Genomic DNA, 23693 nt, shown 5'->3' with positions numbered 1-23693 from the left:
CTACAAACCAAAAAAAAAAGTATTTAGTTATTTTTTAAAATTATTTTGTGTTTTGTTTTTTAAAAAGTGTTTTGTGACACATTTTTTTTATTTAAAAAAAGAGTTTTATAGTTTATTTAAAAAATGTGTTACTGGTGGGATCGCATACAAAACTTGTTTGAAGAATTAATATTTGAGAAGAGCTTTCAACTTTAAAAAAATCAGAACATTTTTGAAAAACTTTGCCAAACAAAGCCATTTTTTTTAAAAAAATAAAAAATAAAAAAATCAATATCAAAGCCAAATGTTATTATTTCAAAGTAGTTCGATTTTAAAATTCTTTTATTTTTCTTTTGAAAATCTGGAATCAAATTTCATCTTCACTGATATCAAGGGAGTAAGGGATTTCTCTTTAATTAATGTGTGCAACTCTGAAACCAAAAGCACAAAAAAGAAAGGAGAAAACAGTGGTGTTAATTTAAAAGAAAAAAAAAAAAAAAAACTTACTTTTAATCGGAAGAGGAAAAAAAAAAAGGAATTAAAAAGGAGAAATGTTTTAATTTATCATACCCAATTCGAAACTGAATATGTTTGATAATGATTTTTACCAAAAAAAAAAAAAAATGGTTAAAAAAGTGTTTTGATGTGATATAAAAATAATTTTTTATTTTTTATTTTTATTTTTTTATTTTTTAGGATCCGCATTTAAAAAAGTATTTTGCATTTTGATCAAGTGTTTTGCCTCCTGAGTGCATGTTCTACGTACTTTGCCTCTCTACACTCTACAGCATGATTACAGTTCATCATCCAAGCAACAAGAATGTATAAAATGCAAATAAAATCATGTCTGCCACATTTTATTGTGTCACCCCCTAGTCATATTCACCATCCAATAAAACTCTTTTGAGTTTGAGAGAGAGAGAGAGAGATTCAGATATAATTATCATTTAATATATGTTCAAGAACATAAGCTAACAAGTATAATTTCCCAGTTCAACTAAGAAAAAGGCAGAGTAGTTAACAATAAAATCATAGACACTGGTCCAGAGGGTGGAGAAAGAAGGACGGTTTCAAGTTGTCAATTTTCCAGATAAGTAGAGAGAGAGCTTTTCTCTCATGATAACGGCAGTGTTGTCGGCAGATTGGCAAGTTTGTTGTTGGTAACTTGAATCATGATGACGAGACAAGGGCATTTCATCTTGCATCTCATCCTCCAAATCAATAACTATGTTGTGCAGTATGCAACAAACAAGAATGATCCTCGGCAATCTGTGCTTATCAGGCTTCCACATTACTCCTTGAATTATCCTCCACATCTCCTTCAACCTGGCCAACGCCCTCTGCGCCACCATTCGGGTTGCAAAATGCCGTTTGTTAAACTCGGACTGAAAATCCGAGAGGCCTCTTCCTTGATAAGGAGTAAGGAGCCACGGCAAAAGTGGAAACCCTGCATCCCCTACTATATATTCCCTTAACTCTAATCCTTGAGTGATCTCCACTTTCTTTCCATTCAACCTCTTTCCTTCTTCAGAAAGTTTGTAGAAACCTGAGCTACGGAGGACAAGGTCATCACTCAGACTTCCTGGCCACCCGGTAATTATGTCGCGGAATCTCATATCTGGGTCCACAATTGCCAGCAAGATCATGCTGCAGTTTTTCTCACGATCAAGCCAGACATCATCTGCCGAGTCCATTGTAGTCAGAGTCATCATGATGTGTGTTATGTCAATTGCACCGCAACAATTTGGAAGGCCCCGGATTTTCACAAACTTCGATTTTATCTCTTCCATCTCCGCTTCTGTTAAAGGCCAATGAAGATGGCGAAGCCCTCTTTCTTCCATTGCTTCCACAAACCTCCACGTTACTTGGGAAACTGTTGATTGGTTAATCCCAAATGACTCACCAATGCTTGATAATGATTCACCAGAGCTAAGTCTCCTAAGAGCAACGGCCACTTGGTCATTTAAAGACAAAGACCTGCCCTTTAAGTCATTGAAGTTTGAAGGCCTAGCCATCATATCATCCCTCACAAGTGAGCAAATGTAGTTGAATGTCTTTCTTGAAATTTTGAAAACAGATTCAAATTTCTTTGAATTCTTTGATTGAGATAAAGGCCCTGAAAAGTGGCAAAATTGGAACATAGTAATTTAACAATGTGAACATGGTGAAACCAAACGCTCAGGAAAAAAAAAAAATAAAGAACACGGTGAAACCAAACTTTAAGGAAACATTCTTTTGCCTCTCTCTCTCTCTCTCTCTCTCTCTCTATCTGGGTCTCTCTCTATCTCTCTCCTATTTATGCGCAAGGGATGGAGGTTCTAACTTGGCAGACAACATATATTTAAAGGGGATGATGGCCTACTTAGTCTAAATGGTATTCAGATACAAGCAAAACCAACAAAATTTGGTTATATTTTTAAACATGGACAAGGAAAAATTGTATTGAATTGAAAGAAAGAAGAATGAGTATTTCATATTTTGCTGTATTCCATTTGCCATATGCAAATCAAGTCCATAAACTGAAGAGCATGCCACAAAATCATTTCATCCGCCTAGATGTTTATGTAAAATCCTTTGCTCATAACTGATGAGAATCAACACTCTTGTATAATAGCCATGCTTTCTGGAGTCATTTCCATGAGTTTCTCCAGCCCATCTAAAATATCTGAATCTTTCAGTTTTATTTGTTTACAGTTAATCAAATGTCTGACATACCTAAAAACCTACACCTCACTGCCTTACTAGAAACTCATGTCCTAGATAACTATGTAGGTTTACTTATGCCTATGCCTCACTGTCTTTAGGAGAGGGTTTGCTTGTAAAAATTAAGAAGTCCACTCATATTCAATTATAATGATTCATGGAAGCATAATGAATTTACTTTCAAAAAAAGAGCATTCCCTCATAGTTAAACAACAGATTGTATCTAGACAACGTTACAAAGCATGTCTTGTTAGTTATTTCTTTTACAGCATATCAACTTTGTACTACTAAACATGTTCTAATTATAATTACCTGGAACTGTAGGGAAAGCAATCTCACTAATAATTAAATTTAGATATTGACACATGATGACCACGATATTCCCAATCTGGATTTCCAGGGCGAAATACCACATTTATCATTTTCACTTCAATAAGAAATTTGAAATATAAGAAGAAAAATTAAGAAACTTCCTTCTTTTAGTTTTTAAACACACTACAAATGCATCATTTTTTTGTTGGAACTGTATGTCTAGAAACTTTTAATTCGAGAATTGAAGCAAAACAAACTATAGAGCCTGGAAGTGTCCCAAAATCATTCAGAACATCCAGGAGATACAAAAAAGCAGGGCTAATGCATTGCCATTTGATGAACAGCATAAACGTTTTAAGATTGCTGCTAGGTTATAGTGTTACTGTATGAGAAGGGGTCCATTTCCAAAAGCAAGTTATCCTGGGTGTTTATGTTTTTGAATAACAGAAAACACAAGTTGATTTCTAATTTTACAATAATAGTGACATATTTTAAAGAAGAGAGATTCTAAAGACAAGAGGGAGAAGCTCTATCACGTATTGAAACCATAAGAACAACTTCCCATCTAAATTTTAAAGACAGACAATCTGGAAATAAAATCCGGTAGATGATTTATAGTGGAAAAACGTAAAAAGGATCATCAATTCATTTAAAGATAACCAAAAACATTATGTTTTTGGAACTAATAGATAGTCTCAAAACACATGCAGATAATTGGAAGAATTGGGATAATTACATCCTCTAAAGTACGTACCTTCGACATTAACAGAATACAACTTTTCTACTCCTATGCATTATATTATATCCGAGGACACAAAACAAGAAAAACCAAACAAGGTGCTCAATCATTCCTCCCCTACCATAGTTATGCTTTTCTGTCAAGCTATTTGTGAAGTGGTCCATTTCTTCCATTCAATTCTTTCCAATATCGACTTTGGGCCATTTTCATTAAACAGTGAAAGAGAACTTTTACAAATTATAAATCATAATATTGGCAACAATCTTCCAGAAAAATATTGAATAAAGAAAATAGCAGACCTACTTTTCCACTCATAGACCCCTTCCCAACATAATAGAATACTAACGTCGATCATAGAGACACACTGTAAGCATAAGCTTATGCATACTATGTGACTCCTATAAATTTTGTTGAGGAATGCCAAATAATGGGCAATGCAGCATTGCACATAGGCTGTTCTGAATCAACATGACATTTTAATTGTTAAATCACAGTATGTGAAAGTCAATGGAAAATTCAACAATTGTGCACTTTTCTTCCTTTGATCCTACCTAGTCCGTTAGGAAAGGAAGTAAAAATATAATAGACAAGAGAAGCCCAAAGACTAAGGCTGTTACCGTTTCAAGATATACATACGAGGATATAAGTGGAATAATTCAGACACAGTGCAATATTTTTACAATATCTCATCGGTTTGCAAGAGAAATACAAGAAACCAATCTATTTCTTAAAAACTGGATTTTTTTGTCCCAAGTCTTAATGTTTCCCAGATACAAAGAAAACCAACTTATATACCCTCACTAGCAATTCATCAAACATGCGCAGTAAGAGGAACATCACTTTTTGGAATCAATACAAACTCAATAACGCATATAAATGAAGAAAAAGAATAGTGTTTCATTGTATAATGTTATTAGGTATACATAAACTATTATTAAAGTCATAATGTGTGAATAGCCAGAATATTTGAATGAAATACTCATCAATCGAAACTGGAATCAACCCATGTCCTTAAATTTCATCAAGAACAGAGAACAAAAACCTAGCTAATGCCCTCGTAATCATCATGCAAGGAATGCCACACTGTCAGCAATATCTATGTATGGACAAAGCAAAGCTCAACCAAACAAATCGACCAGAAGAAGCTAAGCAAGTAATATAAGCAAAAAGATTGTTAGAAGTACACACCAGTTGCCATTTTGCATAACTCATGCTTTACACACGAAAAACATGAACGAAACATATAAGAAAAAAAAATTCAATCCAATTACTGAAAACTGCATTGACCCATATCTTCAAATTTCACCGAAGGCAAAGAAATCCAAACATACGCCTTCATAAAAGCAGCAAACCAGACATGACCACTGGCACCAATCTCAATGCATCGAATCAACAAAACTCAAAAAAAATCAAACCAACCAACAACCGAACAGTATATATAAATGCATAGTACAGAACATTGGAGATTGAAGGACCCTACCAGTAATCCTCTGGGAGAAGTCATCCCACCAATCCAAGGGCTGGGGTTGGGAGCGCAACGAAGCAGCCAAGACATTTTGGTCAACTTTCTTTTCTGCCTTCTTCCTCTTCTTGAACCCTCTAATGGGTCCCATTGAATACTGCAAATAAGACCCAGCAGCGTCAACCAAGAAAATCAAGGAGTGAAAGAGAATTCCCAGAGACAATATAAACCAATCAATCATAAGCAAAATTTGAAACCAACGAAAAAGATGACAAACAAGTGGAAAACATACACATAAAAATAAAACAAGATTGGGTTTTGAAGATGCAGGTGCTATGTTGAAGAGCCAAAGACGGTGTGGGTTGAGGTAAGTGCTACTTTTTCTTGCGAATTCAAAGCATGCACTAGTATAACAAGTTGTGGGGAATATATATGAGATAGATATGGGTGAAGAAAAGGCTTTGGAAGGAACCAAGAAGTTGTAAGTGACGCGGGCTGATATATATTTGTCAAGTTAAGACAATGTAGCAAGAGGAGGAGAAAAGAGAGATTCTGGACATGGGTGACTCCCCTACCTTCTGTCTTTCTTCGTTTCTTCTTAGTTTCTTTTATGGGTACACGTATATATATATATATACACATAAATATATTCCTACCACACAAACACAAACACAAACGCACATATATATAGCATGTCATAGCTTTCAAATCCCACATAACCCATATTCCAATTCCCCTAAACTTGTATCTATTATGGTAAGTTTAAGATTCACTTTTAACACTCGGTTTATTTTTTTATTCTTTTATTTTTCCTGAAGTACATTGTTGCCTTCAATGGTTCGAGAATCACGACAGTAGATAAGAGTTAAAACCTATTTCTTGGGGTAGATATTCAGTCCATTGTGGCATTGTGCGAGCCATAGAGCGAGTGATCGAGGTAATACTAAACAGTGTTCATAAAGCTTTTCTTTTTTACTATGACAGCCTAACGTAAGTGTGGTAAAAAAGTTAAAGCATTATTTGTTTTAAGGATTAGTGTCAGTTTAATACATTAATTCAATTTGAAGAAATTTTTAGTCTATTTTTAAAAATATCTATGCTTATGATTAGCCACGGACCTTGAGGGGGGCTGATGGAGTCATGGCCCCTTCACCCAAAAAAAAAATTTGTGAAAAAAAGGCTTTAAATTTATTAAAAATAAAAATTTTTTGTCTTTTTTTTTTTTGGCCCCTAAAAAAATCTAATACAATCTAGCACCCCTAAAATTAAATTTCTAGTTATGTCCCTATTTATGGTATTTAAAAAAGATCTATAAATGAGTTAAAGCCATATCTGGGGAAGGCTATGATTGTACATATCCTTAAGTTTCTATACAAATTCATTCATTAAAAGGGGATAAAAAAGAAATTTGGTTTTCAAAATACCTGTCTTTTTTTTTTTTTTTTTAGGTAAACAATCTCTTGAGCCTGGTCACTAATGAGGAGGCAACCCCTCTCATGAATTTGCGGGACTATTTTGTCAAGTTACTCGGAAAGAGTTGTCTCTATTTTAAAATCTGGCATATATTTTTAGAACATCTAAAGACAGATGTTAATTTAATAAAACGAGTGAGTCACAATTTTTTTTTTTTTTTTCCAATTGAAATGAAAACTTTATCCAATAGTAGAGTGGGGGAGAACAATTCAGAAACTTATCTAAATTTTTTTAATCTTGTCTCAGATTTTGAACCATTCAAATATAATTTCAAAAAATATATATTTTTTTATATTCATAATTTATTTTTAAAAATCACACACCAGACGAACCATTACTTTGTAATTAAGAAGCCGCCTTGGAGTTGGGAGTCCTGATGTCTTAGAAAGGGAGTAGGTTGGCCGCTAAAAGCCCAGAGGCCCAGTTGAATTGGCTTCAGCCCATCAAGCATTTGTCATTTTCTTCCATCGCACGGTGGATAGAAATAGAAGCACAGGCTTCGATTCTCCGATTCAGTTTGTGGTCTTGGATTAATGGACTTTCAAAACTGTACTGCAGAACTGATTTAAAACCGTCTCCAACTTGCTTATAGAGCTGAAATTTCATGTTGGTGTTGAAGAATGCAAGCCTTCATTGCTTTGGGATCCTCTTGCTTTCTTCCCAATTCCAATTACCCTCACCAAGCGAAGTGCAAAAAAATTGTGCCTATACCTCGTTGCAGCCTGAAAAAGCAGACAAGTATAAGCCTTAGAACCCATTGGCGTTCCATTTCACTCTCACTTTTTGGTTCAGGTTTCTTCTTGGGTCCTCTTATTGATGGACTTCATTCCAGGGTGAATCTTGTGGTATACCAAAAAGGGTCAATCAATATTGGTCCTCTCCACACAAACATCTGGGTAAATTCTGGGTGCCATCCTGAACTTGTTTGAAAGCCTCATCCGCCTCCCAGATTTTTACCTTGTTCCTAAAATGCTTTAATGTTGCTAGGTTCCTTTCTTGCTTGGATTGTTTTACTGCACTGTTGGGCTGCTTCAACTCTTCTTGGATGAAAGGGCCTCATCAAAGAATTCAGAGGGGAGCCTAGAGAAATCAGCCGTTTCGCTGATGTGGGTAATCTTTGATCTCTAATTTCTAATACCATGCAGTATTTTCCTGTTTGTCAGTAAACGAAATCACACTCGGAAAGTATTTGATAGAATGCCTCAACCAGGTTACGATTCTAGAGGGGCTGAATTGTATTTATAATTCAAGCGTTTTACATCAGTTTGTATTGTATAGTAAGTAGGAAACAATCTTTACAGAATATATATCAAAAGAGAATTAAAAAATTATAAGAACTCTCAAGTCTTCAGATGATCTCACGGTCTCCTCTACTTCTCCAACATGAGTTGGTCATTATCCTTAGTTTCAAGTTGTTTAGGATTGCGAGACTCATTTATTGCGTTAACCTCTTCTACACAGGAGAGGTTGAGTTTATCTCCAATAGTCAGCAAGCATGTATTTCCTTGATAACAGCTACATCCTTGTTTAACTCAGAGCACTGGTGCTTTTTATTGAATTGAGTGCTGAACTTTATAAAGCTGGAGTAGCAGACAATGTCGAGGCCTACATATTATTTGCAGCAGCAGAATTCATCTGGTTTTCCCTGGACAGGACATGGCTTGGGTTCACCTTGGCATGCATTGTTGGTTTTGGCTGCCCACTGGCTGAGATCCCTATAATGAAGTAAGGCTGTCTTCTTTCTCAATGGATACATCACCAGTCATTAACTGAAAAATCTATTGGTGTTGATGGATCTGTCTGGTATTCATATTCAGGTTCTTCCACCTTTGGTATTATCCACAAGCAAACATAGAAATATTTGGTCAGGTAATTGACTATAGAGACGACTGAGAGCTATTTTTTATTTATTTTCAATAACATCTTCATTCTTCTGAGAAATTTGAGATTTCTGTTGTACGCAGGGGTTAGTCAGCTGGACAGTAACTTGCTATTTTGTTTACACACCGTTTGTGATCAGTTTATCACGCTGGCTGAAATCAATTATTGCTGCTACTGATACAGACAATAAGTCTGGCTAGGAAAACCTGTTTAGCCAGGACTTGTACCATAACTTGAGCCAAAGTTTAAGATAAGGCAACAAAGTCAAACCGAAAAGAAGAGCCTTTGATGTAATTAATACGTTTAACTATCGTAAATGGAGCTGCATTAGAAAAGCATCTTATGGATCCATTGATAGATTTGTATTATCAATAATAATGAGCTATGATTGATTTAAAGCTTTCCAACAGTCAACTAATTGAGAGCTCTCCAAAGTGGCACCAAATTGCACGAAAAAGATATCCAAACAATATTTCTCGGTAAATTTACATATACATCTATCCAACCAAGAGAACCAATTGGGACAACAACTTTTACTGAAGACCAACAAGGGATGGGGAAACTCATTCGGAACAATAACAAACTCATTAAGCAAGGAAACCGTCGACTGTGGACTATGAGCCAGAGGAAACATCCATTGTAAACAGGGTATAAGATATATAGCGCAAGACAAGTTCGCATCAGAGAATGCAGTTTAACTATGTCTAGGAAAGTGATTCCTGAACCGATGGAAAATGCAGAGCATATAACAAATTAGCTGAGCTTCTAACATAGTGAGCAACCTAGTCAGTGAATACAACATTCACAAGATCTGGGAACTTCTCTTTAATCGCTGCTTTAACTCCGGTTCCAATGGATTCAGGCCCTACATACTTTACAAGGCAATCGCCTCCTTCAACAGACAACACTTCCACACTCCCACCATAGTTCTTAATGGCTGGTCTCAGTATGTCAAGATGACCATTTACTGCCTGCAGTTGCAGAGCATCTAGAAATGTCATGATCAATAAATGAAATTCAACTCATTTCTTAATGTCTTTCTTTCCTTATCACCTGATGTCAGTGTAAAACTCACCTCAACAGTTGTCTCCCTTACTTCACCATCATCTACTTGACGAATGTCCTTCACTGCATCTCCAAACTTTTCTTTTAGTACTCGCTCAATCCCCATCGTCATTGTAGTTGTTGAGCTAGGACAGCTCCCACATGCTCCTGCATATTTGTTCAATGCCGCAGAACTCTCAGGCGGGTTTAGTAGGATCATATGTTTGTGATACATTCTTAAAATATATAAAAGAATTATACGTGTGACAATGGAAATGAAAAACATACACCCATATAAAAAAATCTTAGTTTTTCTTCCCCTATTTTTCTCAGTGGAAGCTTTAACAATTTAAGGTACGTCAGTTACTCCATCTTTCTGAAAAAGGAGTGGACAATGATCTGGATGCGACACAATTTGATCAAGTGTCACTAGATAACAATCAACAGCAGAAACGTGAACACCAAGGGAAAAGAGGAAGAGATAAAGCTGAACAAGATAACCAAGGAGAAGATATCACATAGAATTTGTTTTCACTTACAAGTGTACTTTGTAATAGTAGATGTGCAGTAGGTTTCTATCTCACAGCAATTAGAATCATGTAAAAACTCTTCTGACTATTTCTATTAATACAACACAAAGGCTATCACCAATGACCAAACCGTGAAGCCAAAATCTTTTCCAAATACTGTGCTCCTTAGACATTTGTCACCCATGGCTACCACAGATTCATCCTCTTCATCCACCACCTCAAAACACCACATCCGTCCTAAACCATCTCCACCTCTAGTTAGCCTTCATCCTAAATTGCGTTTAATCAAACTTCTTCATTTTCCTCAAAAAATAAGCATTTGCTTAAACTTCATGTTCCACAAATAACAAAGAATATACTTTATGTTCATCAATTTATTTGTGATAATGATGTTTATTTTGAGTTTCATCCCTGTTTTTTCTGCATCAAGGATTCCAGTATGGGGCTATGACTATCCACCTTCACGGCGAGAGTAAGAATGGCCTTTTCCCGTTGAACTCTTCTTCAAGTAGCTATTCCTCACCAACAATTTTTCTTGGAGAAAGAACTTCAGTGGTCAATTGAAATCAGTGTCTAGGCCATCCCTCCTCCAGAATCGTCAACCAACTCCTCTCATCAACGTGTCCTCCAGAATAAGGCAGCTTCCAATTCTGTGTAATTCTGTATCTGCATCCCCTTAGATTTAATCTTTACTGATGTCTGGGGTCCTTTCCCAATTCGTTCCAGCAATAATAATAAATCTATGTTTCCTTTGTTGACGATTTTAGCATATTTGTATGGCTCTTTCCTATTCAAAAGAAATCTGATGTTGTGCAAGTTTTAGTTACCTTTAAAAATCATGTTGAACGATTATTTGACAGAAAATAAAGGCTCTTCAATCAGAGTTAGACAATGATTCGGATGTACATCACTCTATGATGCAGAGTTAGAACTTCATCCATGCCACCCATCACCAAACCAAAGCAAAACAAATAATTTCTAGTTAACTTGGCTTTTGGAGTCAATAAATTAAACAAACTGTCAAATGGTACATAACTACTGCTTGTGATCCTACATAAGGCCATAAGGAGCTTAAGTGCTTAACCTTGATCATATTAATTGCTCCCTAGCCCATGATATCCCCAATATATTAAAAAAAAAAAAAAAAAGAAAAAAAAAAAAAAAAAGAGTTGCTTGAACAAGCTCCACAAGAGCAAAACAAAAGCAGCCCAATACTTAGAATAACAAAGCTATGCCACTCAATACCTCTGCTTTCAAAACAAACAACCAATCAAATTAATTTCAAATTAAAATAAACCAATAAAGAAGAAGAAGAGCCAAGCCACCTTGGAGTTTGAGAGATACGACGCCGTCTTCAACAGACACAACGTCGACGTTTCCACCATCGGCAATGAGATAAGGCCGAACGTCCTCGAGAACCAAGTCCACGTTTCGAGCGGTGAGCTCGAATTTCTGGGCAGAGTACAGTCCTGGCGAGGAGTCAGGGGGTGCGCTTGGGTTCGAGGCCTTAATAGCAGTTCTGGAAAAGACCCTTTTTTGAGAGGGAAATCGGCGTTGCTTAAGAGATCTGAATTGTGGGTACTGGTGGGGTTTGAGTGGGATTTTGGGGGAAGGTGTTAGGGTTCCGGGTAATCCGATGGATGTTAGAGACGCCATTGTTGGAGTCAGAAAATGGTGAGGGTTGAATGAATTTGGGGTAAGTTTTGATATTTTGGGAAGTTGAGGGCAATCAGGATTAAATATGAAAAGTAATACTAGGTGGACTAGTGGGCGGGAGCCGCGGGACTGTGTGTGGACTGTGTGGTCGCGGGAGGAGGAATGATAGACTGCGGTGAGCACTATGGCACAAGCTGCATAACCTACGGTTATAGCATGCCACGTCATATTGTAAGTCCTTTTTCTCTTCTCAAACTACACTTACAGACTTACTTCCCTTAATCTGATACTCATTTTTCATCCTCCGATCCCACAATCTTTTAATTTAGTTAATGTACCATATTAATTTGAGAGCCCAGTTGATAAGGATGGCGACACATCATCTAAACACACACTAAACATTAGACATTTTTTTTTTTTTTTTGAAATAACTAAATATTAGACATAAAAATACAAGATTTTATACCAAAAAAGGACAAAAGAGCACTTTTTAAGTTTTTTTCCTTGTAAGTTGCAAAGATCCCACCATTCCCACCGGATTTGCCCAAGAAAACTGAGAAAAAAATGAGGGTATACTATCTAGAAATCGTCGTTCTTTAATTTGTTTCAAAGGATTATGTGTTTTCATGTTTATTGTTTTTTTTTTTTTTAATGACTTGTTCACTTATAATTGATTGTTGTAAAATGAGATGTTTATAGCCCATCCTTATCGAAGGTATTCTCTAGTAATTTACCATGATGATTGTAATGTCCCATTTTGGCTTCAAAATGACAAAAATATCGTGTGTGTGTGTGTGTGTGTATATATATATATAAAAATAAAAACAAAAAAAGATAAAAACAAAAAATAATTCAGAAAAAATAAAAAACAAATAAAGTACAAAATTTTGAAGTGATGCTTTTTTTTTTCTTCTCTGATTTTTTTTAATCAATTTTTATTAGAATTTTTTTTTTTTTTTTTCATTTTGAGTCGTAAGGGACATGTAACCCCAATGATATATTAATCAAATTGAAAGGTTAAGGGGAAAATTACGAATTAAGTGATAGATGGAAAAGATATATATATATATATATATAGGTTCTCATTTTTTTTTCTTGGCTGATAAGGCTTTCACGTTCAAGATTTGATCATACAATAGCTCATTTGAACCTGAAGGATTTCAATAATGATGCAATCAAAATCTACTTTTATATCATAACAAAATACACATTTTTTTTTTTATAAAAAAAAAACACTTTTCAAAATTTTTATCATACATCTATTCTTAGAGTAATTATATTCTACGTGTCATATAAATATTCATCAAGAATTTATCAAATAATGAGGTAACTTTTATAATTTGATGATTATTTATATGACATGTAGAATTATTCTAACTTATTCTTAACGTATCATCTCGCGCGAGTTCAATATCAGATTCCATACATGGCACCACAAATCATTTGTATACATCTTGTCCTGTATATGTATCACACCCTCAATCCTTACTTGCTGTTAACTCAGAATCTCTGATCCTTCTTGATCCACACCTGATCAACTGCATCAGAAACGTAGACGGCTTCATCCCCCCACCGGGACGATCACTCTCCACCGTTTGATTTCCTGTATCAGCTGACCCATCAACCTTCATGGACCTCTGCAAAGACTTTGAAAATGCTAAAGAATCCTCTTCTCTACTCAGCCCAGTTATGGCAGTACTCCCTTCACACTGATCTTCAGCTTCTTCACTATCTTTCCCTCTTTTTTGCCTCCCCTTATCCTCAGTCTGTGTCGCTGCATTAGCGGCTTTTCCGGCAAACTCTCCGACAGTTTTGGCCTTGTAAACCTGATATTCACGAAGGTCGTCATATGAACCCCATGACTGATTCTTTTTCCTGGGAATGACAGGGGCAATATTGGAATCTACACTGGAACTGTTTGTCTCCGAGGAAATGTTTGAGGTTGATGATGATACTGCTGTTTCATAGGATCGAAAGCTCAAAGAAGTTTCTAGGAGTCGAGAGCCTTTGAGAACGTATTCATGGCCGTGACATGGGTAGATGAATTCGTTCTTGGACAAGTCTTGCCACACAAATCCATTTCTGTAGCTCCTGAATTAAAAATGACTCCCATCATATATACATGCTTAGTCGATCAGTCATTAGTGACAGCTAGCCTTTGTTTTCTTGGCTTATGATTAGAACTTAGAAGATAAGCTAAAAACTTTTAGTTTATGTAGAAATATATAATAAAGAGAAATGATTTCCCTATGCGCACTCTTTGACTTAACAGTGAAAATCATTTGCCTCTACATCAAAGAGTGTGTACATGCATAAGAGTGTGCAGTTTAATTGGGATACATGTACCATTTCTCTATAATAAAATATATAAAGTGAAAGAGAAAGTGTAGAAATAGATCAAAGAGAGAGAGAGACTGATAAAGGCTCTTAAGGTTACATCTTTACCATATATATTAAAGCATATTAGATTGTATCACATTATATGATATTTATAGATGAATTAAACAGTGAAAATCATCTGCCTCTACATCAAAGAGTGTGTACATGCATAGGAGTGTGCAGTTTAATTGGGATGCATGTACCATTTCTCTATAATAAAATATATAAAGTGAAAGAGAAAGTGTAGAAGTAGATCAAAGAGAGAGAGAGACTGATAAAGGCTCTTAAGGTTACATCTTTACCATATATATTAAAGCATATTAGATTGTATCACATTATATGATATTTATAGATGAATTAAAGTGTGGTAAACGGAATAGCAATAGGATACTCTTTATTTTAAATGAAATGAATATTATATATATAATATCGATTCATGATCAAAATTTAAAGTTTGTGTACTTAATGTCATACATGATGTCACATTATTTAAATTTTTTAAAAGACGTGTCAACATTGACTTTATGTACACCGTTAGATGCGCTAACTTTAGAACATAAATTTCATACAAGCCGGTTTATATAAAATTTCATACAATCCATATATAATATTGACATGTGAGAATGACATGTTTTAATAATATGGAGAAATGCTTGACATCCTAACATTTTTTTCTAGAATTTGGTTTCAACCTGATATGTCACAATCCTATGAAGTTGTGGCACATTTAACAAAATGATAGATTTCTTGTGATTGTGACACATCAGGTTGGGACTAAATTCTGAGAAAAAATGTTTGGATGTTTAGCATTCCTCATAGTATGTGCTCTCACATGCTTTTTTTTTTTTTTTTTTTTTTTTTTTTTTTTGTGTGTGTGTGTTTCTCACATACTTAAAAGACATATGTCATTTTTATATGTACGTAAGTTGTAGAAAATTTTTTACAAACAAGTTTATATGAAATTTCTGTCCCTAACTTTAAATCTGGACAAAAAAAAGAAAAGAAAAAAAAAGACACTACCTATATCTATTTCAAATGAAATGGAGATGATCTTTATTATAAGTAATTACACAAGGTAAGAAAGGAAGTAAATCATGCTAACATGAAAAGAATATAGAAAATATATATTCTAAGAGTTAATAACTTTCTTAGCTACTTTTTGTTTTTTTTGTTTTTTGTTTTTTGTTTTTTTGTTTTTAAATAAAACCAACCAGCTGGGTTTAAGTGGATATATATATAAAACTAAATTTACCGTTTTGAAGACCAAGAATACAAATCGGCCATGCCTTGTCCTCGAAGAAAATTTAGTCTGTTCATCACATCTGAGAAACAGGAAAAGTAAATACAACCGGATCGGATTCTACTAGAATTAAAATTAGACCTTTATAAATTATGTAGCTAGTGTGTGGAGCCTTTGATCAGTACCTCTAAGATAGAGTCCTTTGGGTGAAGAGAGAAGGACCTCCATGAAATGAGGATGCTCAAGCTGGCCATTCCGAGAGAGGTAGTAAACGACGGGAACTTTTTGCTCAGTAGCCTTGGGCTTTGGCTCAAACCAGATTTTGTTTCTCTCGGGACTAGTCTCCCTGTCTTGCCATTGCCTTGGCATGCACATCACTGTCGTTCCTCTTGAATCTGCTGCCATTCAAGCTTATCAATAGGAGACGAGTGGGAGTTCATGCATTTATAAGGGCTTGGCCTGGGAAATGATACAAGTATGGAGCATGGTGGGTGGAAAGGGACGAGTACAGTAGTACTGCTATAAAACAAGAAGGGATTTTGAGTTTTGCCCATAAAATTTTGTCAATGCTGAAATCTTATCACAAGCAACAAATCTTAAGCTGTTTACTTTAGCATATAAGTTTGTGCAGCAAATTTTAGAAAGGCAATAATTTAGAATTTTAGAGCCATTTTGTGGGGCGTTTGGTGCAAGTGTAGGGCTGAAAGCCAACATGTTCCTCAAATGCTTTGTCCATTACTGGCAAGCTCACGGGCCAAAGTGAGCCTCAAACTAATTAACTTCTATTTTCAATGTACCTAGTCAAAGCTACTCCCGTGAAACAATGACACTCAAAAACTGGAAGGCAATTAAGTTGACAAAAATCAAGACCATGGAAGCTAATACAAAAATCTGCTGACTCTGTGCAACTCCAAACAGAAGAGCTATTAGGGATATACAAAAGGCTAAACTTGATTTACGGAGAAAAGATTATATTTTAATTGGGTCGGAGAAAATTCATTCGGTTAGAATATTAATTAAAATGATTGAACTAACATTTTTTTTATCAGCTTAAGCTTTTAAGATAATTGATGATTTAAGAGATACTGAATTTGAATCCTAACTTTATAGTTTATCTCATTTTTTAATTAAATATTTCACGTGTTGGTGAGGACTAGAGGACCATATCACCAGCGGATTCTCAAGGCCCAACTTTAGTGGTCCATCAAACACTAGACCCAACTCAACCAAGTTCTCAAGATCAGGTTGATAGGCTAATCTTTCAAGAGAATTGGGGGCTACTGGAGGACCATACTACCGACAGGCCTTTAAGACCTGATTTCCAAGAAGCCTAAGGAGCGCCGAATTATATATGTATATATGTCCAAACCAGAAAAGCCCCCAAAGAAACCCATACCAGCGAAGCCAAAATTAAATCCAATGGCGCAGCCCAGTAGCAGCCTCGAACCTAAGTCTACCCTCACTCAAGTAAAACGCTCCGCAATAGATTTTACCATTGTCAGCTTACTAAATTGCATGCTCATACCAGGCAAGCTAGGCAACCATTCTCAATATTTGTTGAAAGAAGATCTCAAGACAGTTACATACTACTGGTGAGAGTCCCTAAAACACCTAGAGAGTAATGGAGGGAGCAACCAAATTATAAAAGGAGTGAAGGTCTCTTACCAAGTACGTACACAATTTCCTATATATATATACTAATAATTTCTATCCAATTTTCCTTCTTGTGAGAGTTTTAATTAACTTAAAACATCATAAAGCACTCGGTCATCCATCACTTGTCTCATTGTCTGACTTTTTCGAAAAATGCTTCAACAGGGACATTTGCTACTGTCGTTAACATTTTCGTCACATTCTACTATTAACCTGCAGTGCTCCTAGCTCGTTCTGAGCGCAGTAAGGAAGGGACCTCTTTCTCGGGGAATAAAAAAAAAGTAAGGACAGAGAAATAGTACTACCTACAAATACTTTCGATGCTAGGGGATTTAACGATTAAATATTCATCAGGTTCATCTTTTGTTATAATTACTTATAAATTTAATGTTGCATTTATTTCGGTGTAAAATATATTTTGAAAAACATTTTTTATATTTTTCAGTGTTTAGTGTGGCTAAAAATAATAATTAAACCGAAAAAATATTTATGATTTGACAAAAAACGTTTATTTAGTTTAGAAAAATAACTTACATTTACATTTTATAGCAATGAAAATAACGTAAATTATCATGTGTTAATCTATATATATATATATATAGCAGACAAGGAAACAGTGCATAGACCATGGTTAGATTTGGTACATTTAGCTCTCTCATTATTCATGCACACTGATGAAGTAACGTCGTTTCATCATTTCGAATCGAAACATCTAGTTTAGGTTGATATTTAGAATATGCATGCCTATTATCCAATTTATTAGAATTTTAATTTGCATGAAAACTATTTGTGGAAACTGAATTTTTGCAAGCAACCCAACTGGCCGGAAAGAACGAACAGCTTGAAGCACTTGGAAAAGCCATGAAACATGAACATTCGCACCATCAATGGCAAAACCATAAATTACACTTCATATTTCAAAGTTTCCAACTGCTACCCAACAAAGCCACATCAAAACACACCGGCAACAAAAATACTAGAATTATAGGTTTGGACAAATAAAGTCGGGATGCTGGCTGCTGCTTACTCACACCGGCAACATGGTCTGCTATAACAGACTCTAATTGTCAATTGCTTATTCTTGTCTAGATATCTTTGCAATGATGGGATTGCATATTAACTCAAGTCCAATCAGCTTGTCCTCAAACTCATCTACGTCGGCATGCTGGATACCATCTAGCCAATGAATCACATGCTTAATAGCAGCCTCAATCTTCTCCTTACCAGGAGCGTCAAGCTTGTCACCAATCTCCTTATCATTTACAATGCTCCTCATTTTGTAGGCATAGTTCTCCAAAGCTTCCTTAGCCCTAACCTTCTTCCTGTGCTCATCATCTTCAACTTCATATTTCTCCGCATCCTCGACCATCCTATGAATCTCTTCTGTGGATGGTGAAGCCTTGTAATTTGTAATTGTGATCTTGTAACTTACGCCAGTGGTCTTCTCCACGGCAGAAACACTCAAGATACCATTGGCATCAATCTCAAAGCATACTTTAATGTCAGCGGCACCCTTGGGTGCTGCAGGAATGGGGGAAAGCCTAAATTCTCCCAACCAGTTGTTATCCACAACTTTTACTCTCTCACCCTCGTAAACAGGGAACAAAACAGAAGTTTGGTTGTCAAAGCGGGTGGTGTAGTTCTCCTCCATCTTGGTGGGAATGATGGTATTCCTTGGAATCACAACAGACATCCACCCTCCATCAGCGCTCACGCCAAGGGACAAAGGGGTGACATCCAAGAGCACAATGTGTTGAACTTTCTCATTGCCCATACCAACCAAGTTTGCAGCTTGAACAGCGGCTCCATAAGCCACAGCTTCATCTGGGTTGATGCTCATGTTAAGCTGCTTTCCATCAAAGAAGTCTTGCAATAGCTGCTGCACCTTGGGAATTCTAGAAGAACCACCAGTAAGAACAACATCGTGAACTCCTCTCTTGTCCATCTTAGCATCAATCAAAGACTTCTCCACTAGCTCAATAGACTTCTTGAACAAGTCCATATTGAGTTCCGCAAATCTGGCACGGGTAATACATGAGGAGAAATCAATACCTTTATATAAAGAATCAACTTCAATGGTAGTCTCAGTTGCAGAAGAAAGAATCCTCTTTGCTCTCTCACAAGCAGTTCTCAACCTCCTCAAAGCTTTGGCATTTCCACTAATGTCCTCCTTGTGCTGCCTCTTAAATATTTCAACGAAGTGTTTTACCATTCTGTTGTCAAAGTCCTCACCTCCAAGGTGAGTGTCACCAGCAACAGCCTTCACTTCAAAAGTACCATCGTCAATGGTAAGTAGTGAGACATCTGTAGTACCACCTCCCAAATCAAAGATTAACACATTTTTCCTTCCAATGTTAGCCTTGTCAAGACCGTAAGCAATGGCTGCGGCCGTTGGTTCATTGATTATTCGCATGACATTTAGTCCTGCAATGCCTCCAGCATCCTTTGTGGCTTTACGCTGCGAGTCATTGAAGTAGGCCGGGACAGTGACTACAATATTCTTCACAATTGTCCCAAGGTAGGCCTCAGCAATCTCACGCATCTTTTTGAGGACCATAGATGAGATTTCCTCGGCAGCAAAATGTTTTTCTTCATCTTTATAAGTGACCATGATCATAGGCTTGTCGGCATGACCTTCAATGACCTTGAATGGCCAAAAGTTGATATCGTTCTGAACTAAGGAATCACTAAATCTCCTACCAATCAATCGCTTTGCATCTGCAAAATAATAAGAGAAAAATGATAAAATGATTTGACAAGACTAAAGCAGAAGAAGCAATGAATCTCAATATTGAAGAGCTTTTAAATTGGCATGCCCTTTTTTTTAAAAAAAAAAAAATACAATAGGATCATACTTAGGGATTGAAAATGAGTTTTAAGGTTAGTACGGTAAATATACCTCTAACAAATAAGGAAGAAAAAGAAAAACAATTGGCACATTAAGAATTGGAATGAAAGACAATGTGGCACAAGATCAATGTAACCTCATAGGAAAAAAATAAAACAATTCATATGACCAATTTTCTTAAGAAGTGATATATTTTTGTCAAGATCATCTATTTTTTGGGCCAACATCAAATTCAAGGGTGATTTGAAATATATAAAACAGTGACCAATACTAGCATATGATTGATTGTAAGTTTATCTTATAACAAACCAATCAAAAAGATAATGCATTTTAATATTTCTTAAGAGATCGCTTCAAATGATTCTCATTAATCTTTTTCAGCTCTTGATGGAGTTTTGAATTGAAAATGGACATCTAGATTTATTACGAGGAGAACCTTGTACGCATGACCTACCAATTAGATGTGGTATTATTTTTTTTTAATTTTTTTTTTTTACAATGCATAACTGAAAGGAAATAAGGAAATACATTGGGATAACATAAAAATAAAAGATAAAAAAACTTCAAGCTGGGAGCAAGACAATTGGCGGTCAAGCGAGTATCTCAACCGAAAACAGTGTGCACTCATTGTTAGAGGCTCCACCGAAAACAGTCTTGTTGCGGCGAGGAGTAACCTCAAGCTGCTTGAATAGAATCATTCCGGCAGTCGATGTGTTGGGCGGAATGTGGAGGAGAGAGACATTGCCTTTTCAATGTTTATTGAAGTTTTGCATTCCCCGAAGGAAAATGCTAAACCAGTTGGCGTGAGCATCCAGATGGAGGAGCTCAGCTATATTGTCAGTGCTAGTCCAGCAAGGGGCGCGGCCGGCAACAGGAGGTGTTGAGTTGGGATCGGTGGCCACTGCAGCGTGTTGGGGGTTGAAAGCCCATGGAGCAGGAAAGATAACGTTAACGTTTCTGACATACTCAGCAAAGCGGGCCATCAGACCGTTGGAGGCTGTAGGACGATGCCAGAAACCGACAGAGATTCGAAGTCTGGAGTAGTGTGCGTGCATTGGGTCTGCAGCATCAGGACAAGACAAATTAAAGATCTTGCGGAGTTGGGTGTAGGAAGAGTACTTCCGCAGTTGATCTGCAGTATTGGATAAAAGATATATACTTGATGAGATGGATGAATTGGTCCATCATCAGAGGAATGTGGGGGAGCATCATTGCTATGCCATCAAAGGGAGCGAGGGCATCAGGTGGTGTGAAGTCGAGAGAGAAGAGTCGATTTTCACGACAGCAAAGAGAGGGTCTCCCTGGGAGGACTTCTTGAAAGTTGCCAAAGCCAGGGGCAGCGGCAGAAATGGATCTAAAGAAAGGGACCAAAGGTCCAGGAATCTTAATAGATTCAAGAGGAAACGTTCCAACAAAATTTATTAAGAAACAAATTCTGAGAGGGAGAGAGAGCAGTTTTAATTTGAACTTGAAAACTAGATCGAAGGGGCTTTGAATTTGATGTTGGGAACTGTAAGACTTTAAGGTCTTGCAGAGGCAGAGCCTTATCTCGATGTGGTATTGAGTAAACGCACAGGTAAACCCCAACCACCTAGAGCACCCATCACCCTCAGGGCCTATTAATGTTAATAATATAAGTCTAAAATCCTAAGTTTGAAGACAATCAAATTCTTAATAACTACAATTACCATCTCAACAAGAGATCCCTTTTTTTTTTACATGAACAAGAGATCCCTTTTAATACTCATGTTGGAACTTGGAACTGGAACGAAAGATATATTAATATAACCTCATAGAAAAAATTAGGGAAAATTATATTTAACCTCCCAAATAATGAGGTCTCTGTCTTCTTCTTTTCGAGTTTTAAGATAATACCTTCTGTATTCTGATTTAAATGTCTATTAATTATAACTCTCCTCCATTATTACTTAATTACTCCCTAATCTCTCCGCTCCGCTCTGCTCTCTCAATTCTTCATTCCTTTCTCTTTCATATACCTGCTGCTCTCTCACTCTCCCTCCTTATTAAAATAAAAATAAAAAATTCCGTTCCATTCCTATCAAAGCTTCGCCATTTTCGGATGAAACTAGAAAAAATGAAGAATGCATGCAATCAGATTCTTTTCTATTACTTCTTAAATACTACCAGATAAGAGATTCATAAATTTGGAAGTAAAAGAGCTAAAGATGGCTATAGACTAAAAGTTACCGAAGATGGAGTTCGTGGGATTCCTGGCGACCTGGTTCTTGGCTGCATCACCGACCAAGCGCTCTTTGTCAGTGAAGGCAACATAAGACGGCGTCGTCCTGTTGCCCTGATCGTTCACTATGATCTCTACTCGATCATTCTGCCACACTGCCACGCACGAGTATGTCGTCCCCAGATCAATCCCTATCGCTGGCCACTCTCCTTCGCCGGCCATTCTCGACGTCTGGAATATCACGTGACACGTTCGGAAATGAAGTAGATGACAGGTTGACGATAGTCTTTTGATAGACTTTGTTTCCTTGCTCAAGAAGTAAACAGAGTGAAGTTTCTACTTTTCCAGTTTTCTCTGTTCTTTACCCATTTCTTTAAGTAAACAGAGAATCTTATTAAAGATTTATCGTAATAAATTTATTAAATTAAATTATATTGGTCGAAGGGTTTGAAAAAATTGCCACCTTTTTCATTTCTAAAGCAAATACGTAGGTTTCTGTAATTGTTACTTTCCTCTTTGACTGGGAAAGAAGTTAGTAGTTACAGTAAGTCTTGTAAATAGTCTCACAAAGTAATCGCCTTGTTTGCCAAGCTACGGTACTGTTCATCTACTTATTTATTTATTTATTTTTTATTTTTTTTTTCACTTTTTCATATTTTCTAATACCAATCAACATCAAACCATTCTCATTTTTTTTCACTTTTTATATCACATCAATAATTTTTTTTACTATTTAAATAAAAAAATTCACTATAATATAAAACTTTTTCACTTTTCTATACAAATTATTTTTACTTTATATTACATCATCACTTTTTACTAATTTCAAAATTAACAATCCACTACTCTGTTATTTGCTTGAAAAGTGTACGATAAGCATGCGTTCTTTTCATTAATACTATTAAAAAAAATTTATAAAATCACATATTATTAAAAAATATGTGATATTCAAGTATTAATTTAAAGGACACATGCCACCTTATTAAATTGGTTTGTAGAAATTAACTACAACTAGTTTATAGCTAATTTATGTCTTTATGAGTATAAAATTATCTATTTTCAACTAGTTATTTTAGCAAAAATAAAAATAAAAATTTACACTATGAGTTGTTAGAGCATTCATAGCAGCTTTCATATAAGTGTTCTGTTCTCTAAATTTTAGAAAAAATTTCAAGAAAGTCGCAAAAAGCCACATACAGCAGCTTCTCTATATTTTTTCGATTCCTTGGGAATGCTACTGTGCTTTCCCATTCCTTTATTATATTCATAAAAAAAGTTCTTCCTCCTCTCACATAAATAATTATAACTAAAAAAGTATAAAGAAATAGTAAATAAATAATATTTAATTGATATAGAGAAAGGTAAATGAAAGTTATTGTGAAGTATTTTTTTTATAAATAAGTAAAAAGTGGTTTTATTTCTTATATTTAAAAAAAATGGTTAGGATACTGCTTGTGAATCCTCTTATAGTGTATCCAAATTTAGTGAACATTGCACATTCACCAAACATTAAGAAAATAAAAATATATACATTTTTTTATTCTATTATTTTGTCTACTCTCTTCATTTTTCTCCTCTTAAGCAGCATACTCTC

The 23693-nt window shown here is 35.7% G+C and overlaps 5 protein-coding genes across 6 annotated transcripts; 1 reads left to right on the top strand and 4 right to left on the bottom strand.

The window, feature by feature from the left end:
• Nucleotides 1-887: 887 nt before the first annotated feature.
• Nucleotides 888-5788, bottom strand: LOC133864258 (protein ALP1-like). The gene is made up of 3 exons (XM_062300543.1): nucleotides 5488-5788; nucleotides 5214-5352; nucleotides 888-2095 (listed from the first exon to the last, which is right to left on the bottom strand). Exons 2-3 carry the CDS (start codon nucleotides 5344-5346, stop codon nucleotides 1050-1052), a joined length of 1179 nt encoding a protein of 392 aa, XP_062156527.1. The 5' UTR covers nucleotides 5347-5352; nucleotides 5488-5788; the 3' UTR covers nucleotides 888-1049.
• Nucleotides 5789-7167: 1379 nt separating this feature from the next.
• LOC133863722 (uncharacterized) lies at nucleotides 7168-8947 on the top strand. Of its 2 annotated transcripts, none has more exons than XM_062299785.1 (5): nucleotides 7168-7564; nucleotides 7656-7774; nucleotides 8322-8393; nucleotides 8486-8537; nucleotides 8633-8947. In XM_062299785.1, the coding sequence occupies exons 1-5, from the start codon at nucleotides 7289-7291 to the stop codon at nucleotides 8747-8749; spliced, it is 636 nt and encodes a 211-aa protein (XP_062155769.1). In that variant the 5' UTR covers nucleotides 7168-7288; the 3' UTR covers nucleotides 8750-8947. The 2 variants fall into 2 exon arrangements, with proteins under 2 accessions (XP_062155769.1, XP_062155768.1); XM_062299784.1 differs by having other exon boundaries at nucleotides 7169-7564; nucleotides 8205-8393.
• A 20-nt stretch (nucleotides 8948-8967) lies between these two features.
• LOC133863723 (nifU-like protein 1, chloroplastic) lies at nucleotides 8968-11844 on the bottom strand. Its single transcript, XM_062299786.1, has 3 exons — nucleotides 11449-11844; nucleotides 9625-9761; nucleotides 8968-9520 (listed from the first exon to the last, which is right to left on the bottom strand). The coding sequence occupies exons 1-3, from the start codon at nucleotides 11777-11779 to the stop codon at nucleotides 9332-9334; spliced, it is 657 nt and encodes a 218-aa protein (XP_062155770.1). The 5' UTR covers nucleotides 11780-11844; the 3' UTR covers nucleotides 8968-9331.
• Nucleotides 11845-13089: 1245 nt separating this feature from the next.
• On the bottom strand, nucleotides 13090-15952 carry LOC133862318 (protein SOSEKI 5-like). The gene is made up of 3 exons (XM_062298099.1): nucleotides 15584-15952; nucleotides 15411-15480; nucleotides 13090-13870 (listed from the first exon to the last, which is right to left on the bottom strand). The coding sequence occupies exons 1-3, from the start codon at nucleotides 15801-15803 to the stop codon at nucleotides 13258-13260; spliced, it is 903 nt and encodes a 300-aa protein (XP_062154083.1). The 5' UTR covers nucleotides 15804-15952; the 3' UTR covers nucleotides 13090-13257.
• A 1987-nt stretch (nucleotides 15953-17939) lies between these two features.
• Nucleotides 17940-22426, bottom strand: LOC133862314 (heat shock cognate 70 kDa protein-like). The gene is made up of 2 exons (XM_062298094.1): nucleotides 22108-22426; nucleotides 17940-19769 (listed from the first exon to the last, which is right to left on the bottom strand). Exons 1-2 carry the CDS (start codon nucleotides 22319-22321, stop codon nucleotides 18127-18129), a joined length of 1857 nt encoding a protein of 618 aa, XP_062154078.1. The 5' UTR covers nucleotides 22322-22426; the 3' UTR covers nucleotides 17940-18126.
• Nucleotides 22427-23693: the final 1267 nt, after the last annotated feature.

The sequence above is a fragment of the Alnus glutinosa genome, chromosome 3 (assembly GCF_958979055.1).
Source record: "Alnus glutinosa chromosome 3, dhAlnGlut1.1, whole genome shotgun sequence".
NCBI lineage: Eukaryota > Viridiplantae > Streptophyta > Magnoliopsida > Fagales > Betulaceae > Alnus > Alnus glutinosa.
The sequence above is the reverse complement of the archived record's forward strand: the minus strand, read 5'-3'. Positions and strand labels throughout refer to the sequence as shown.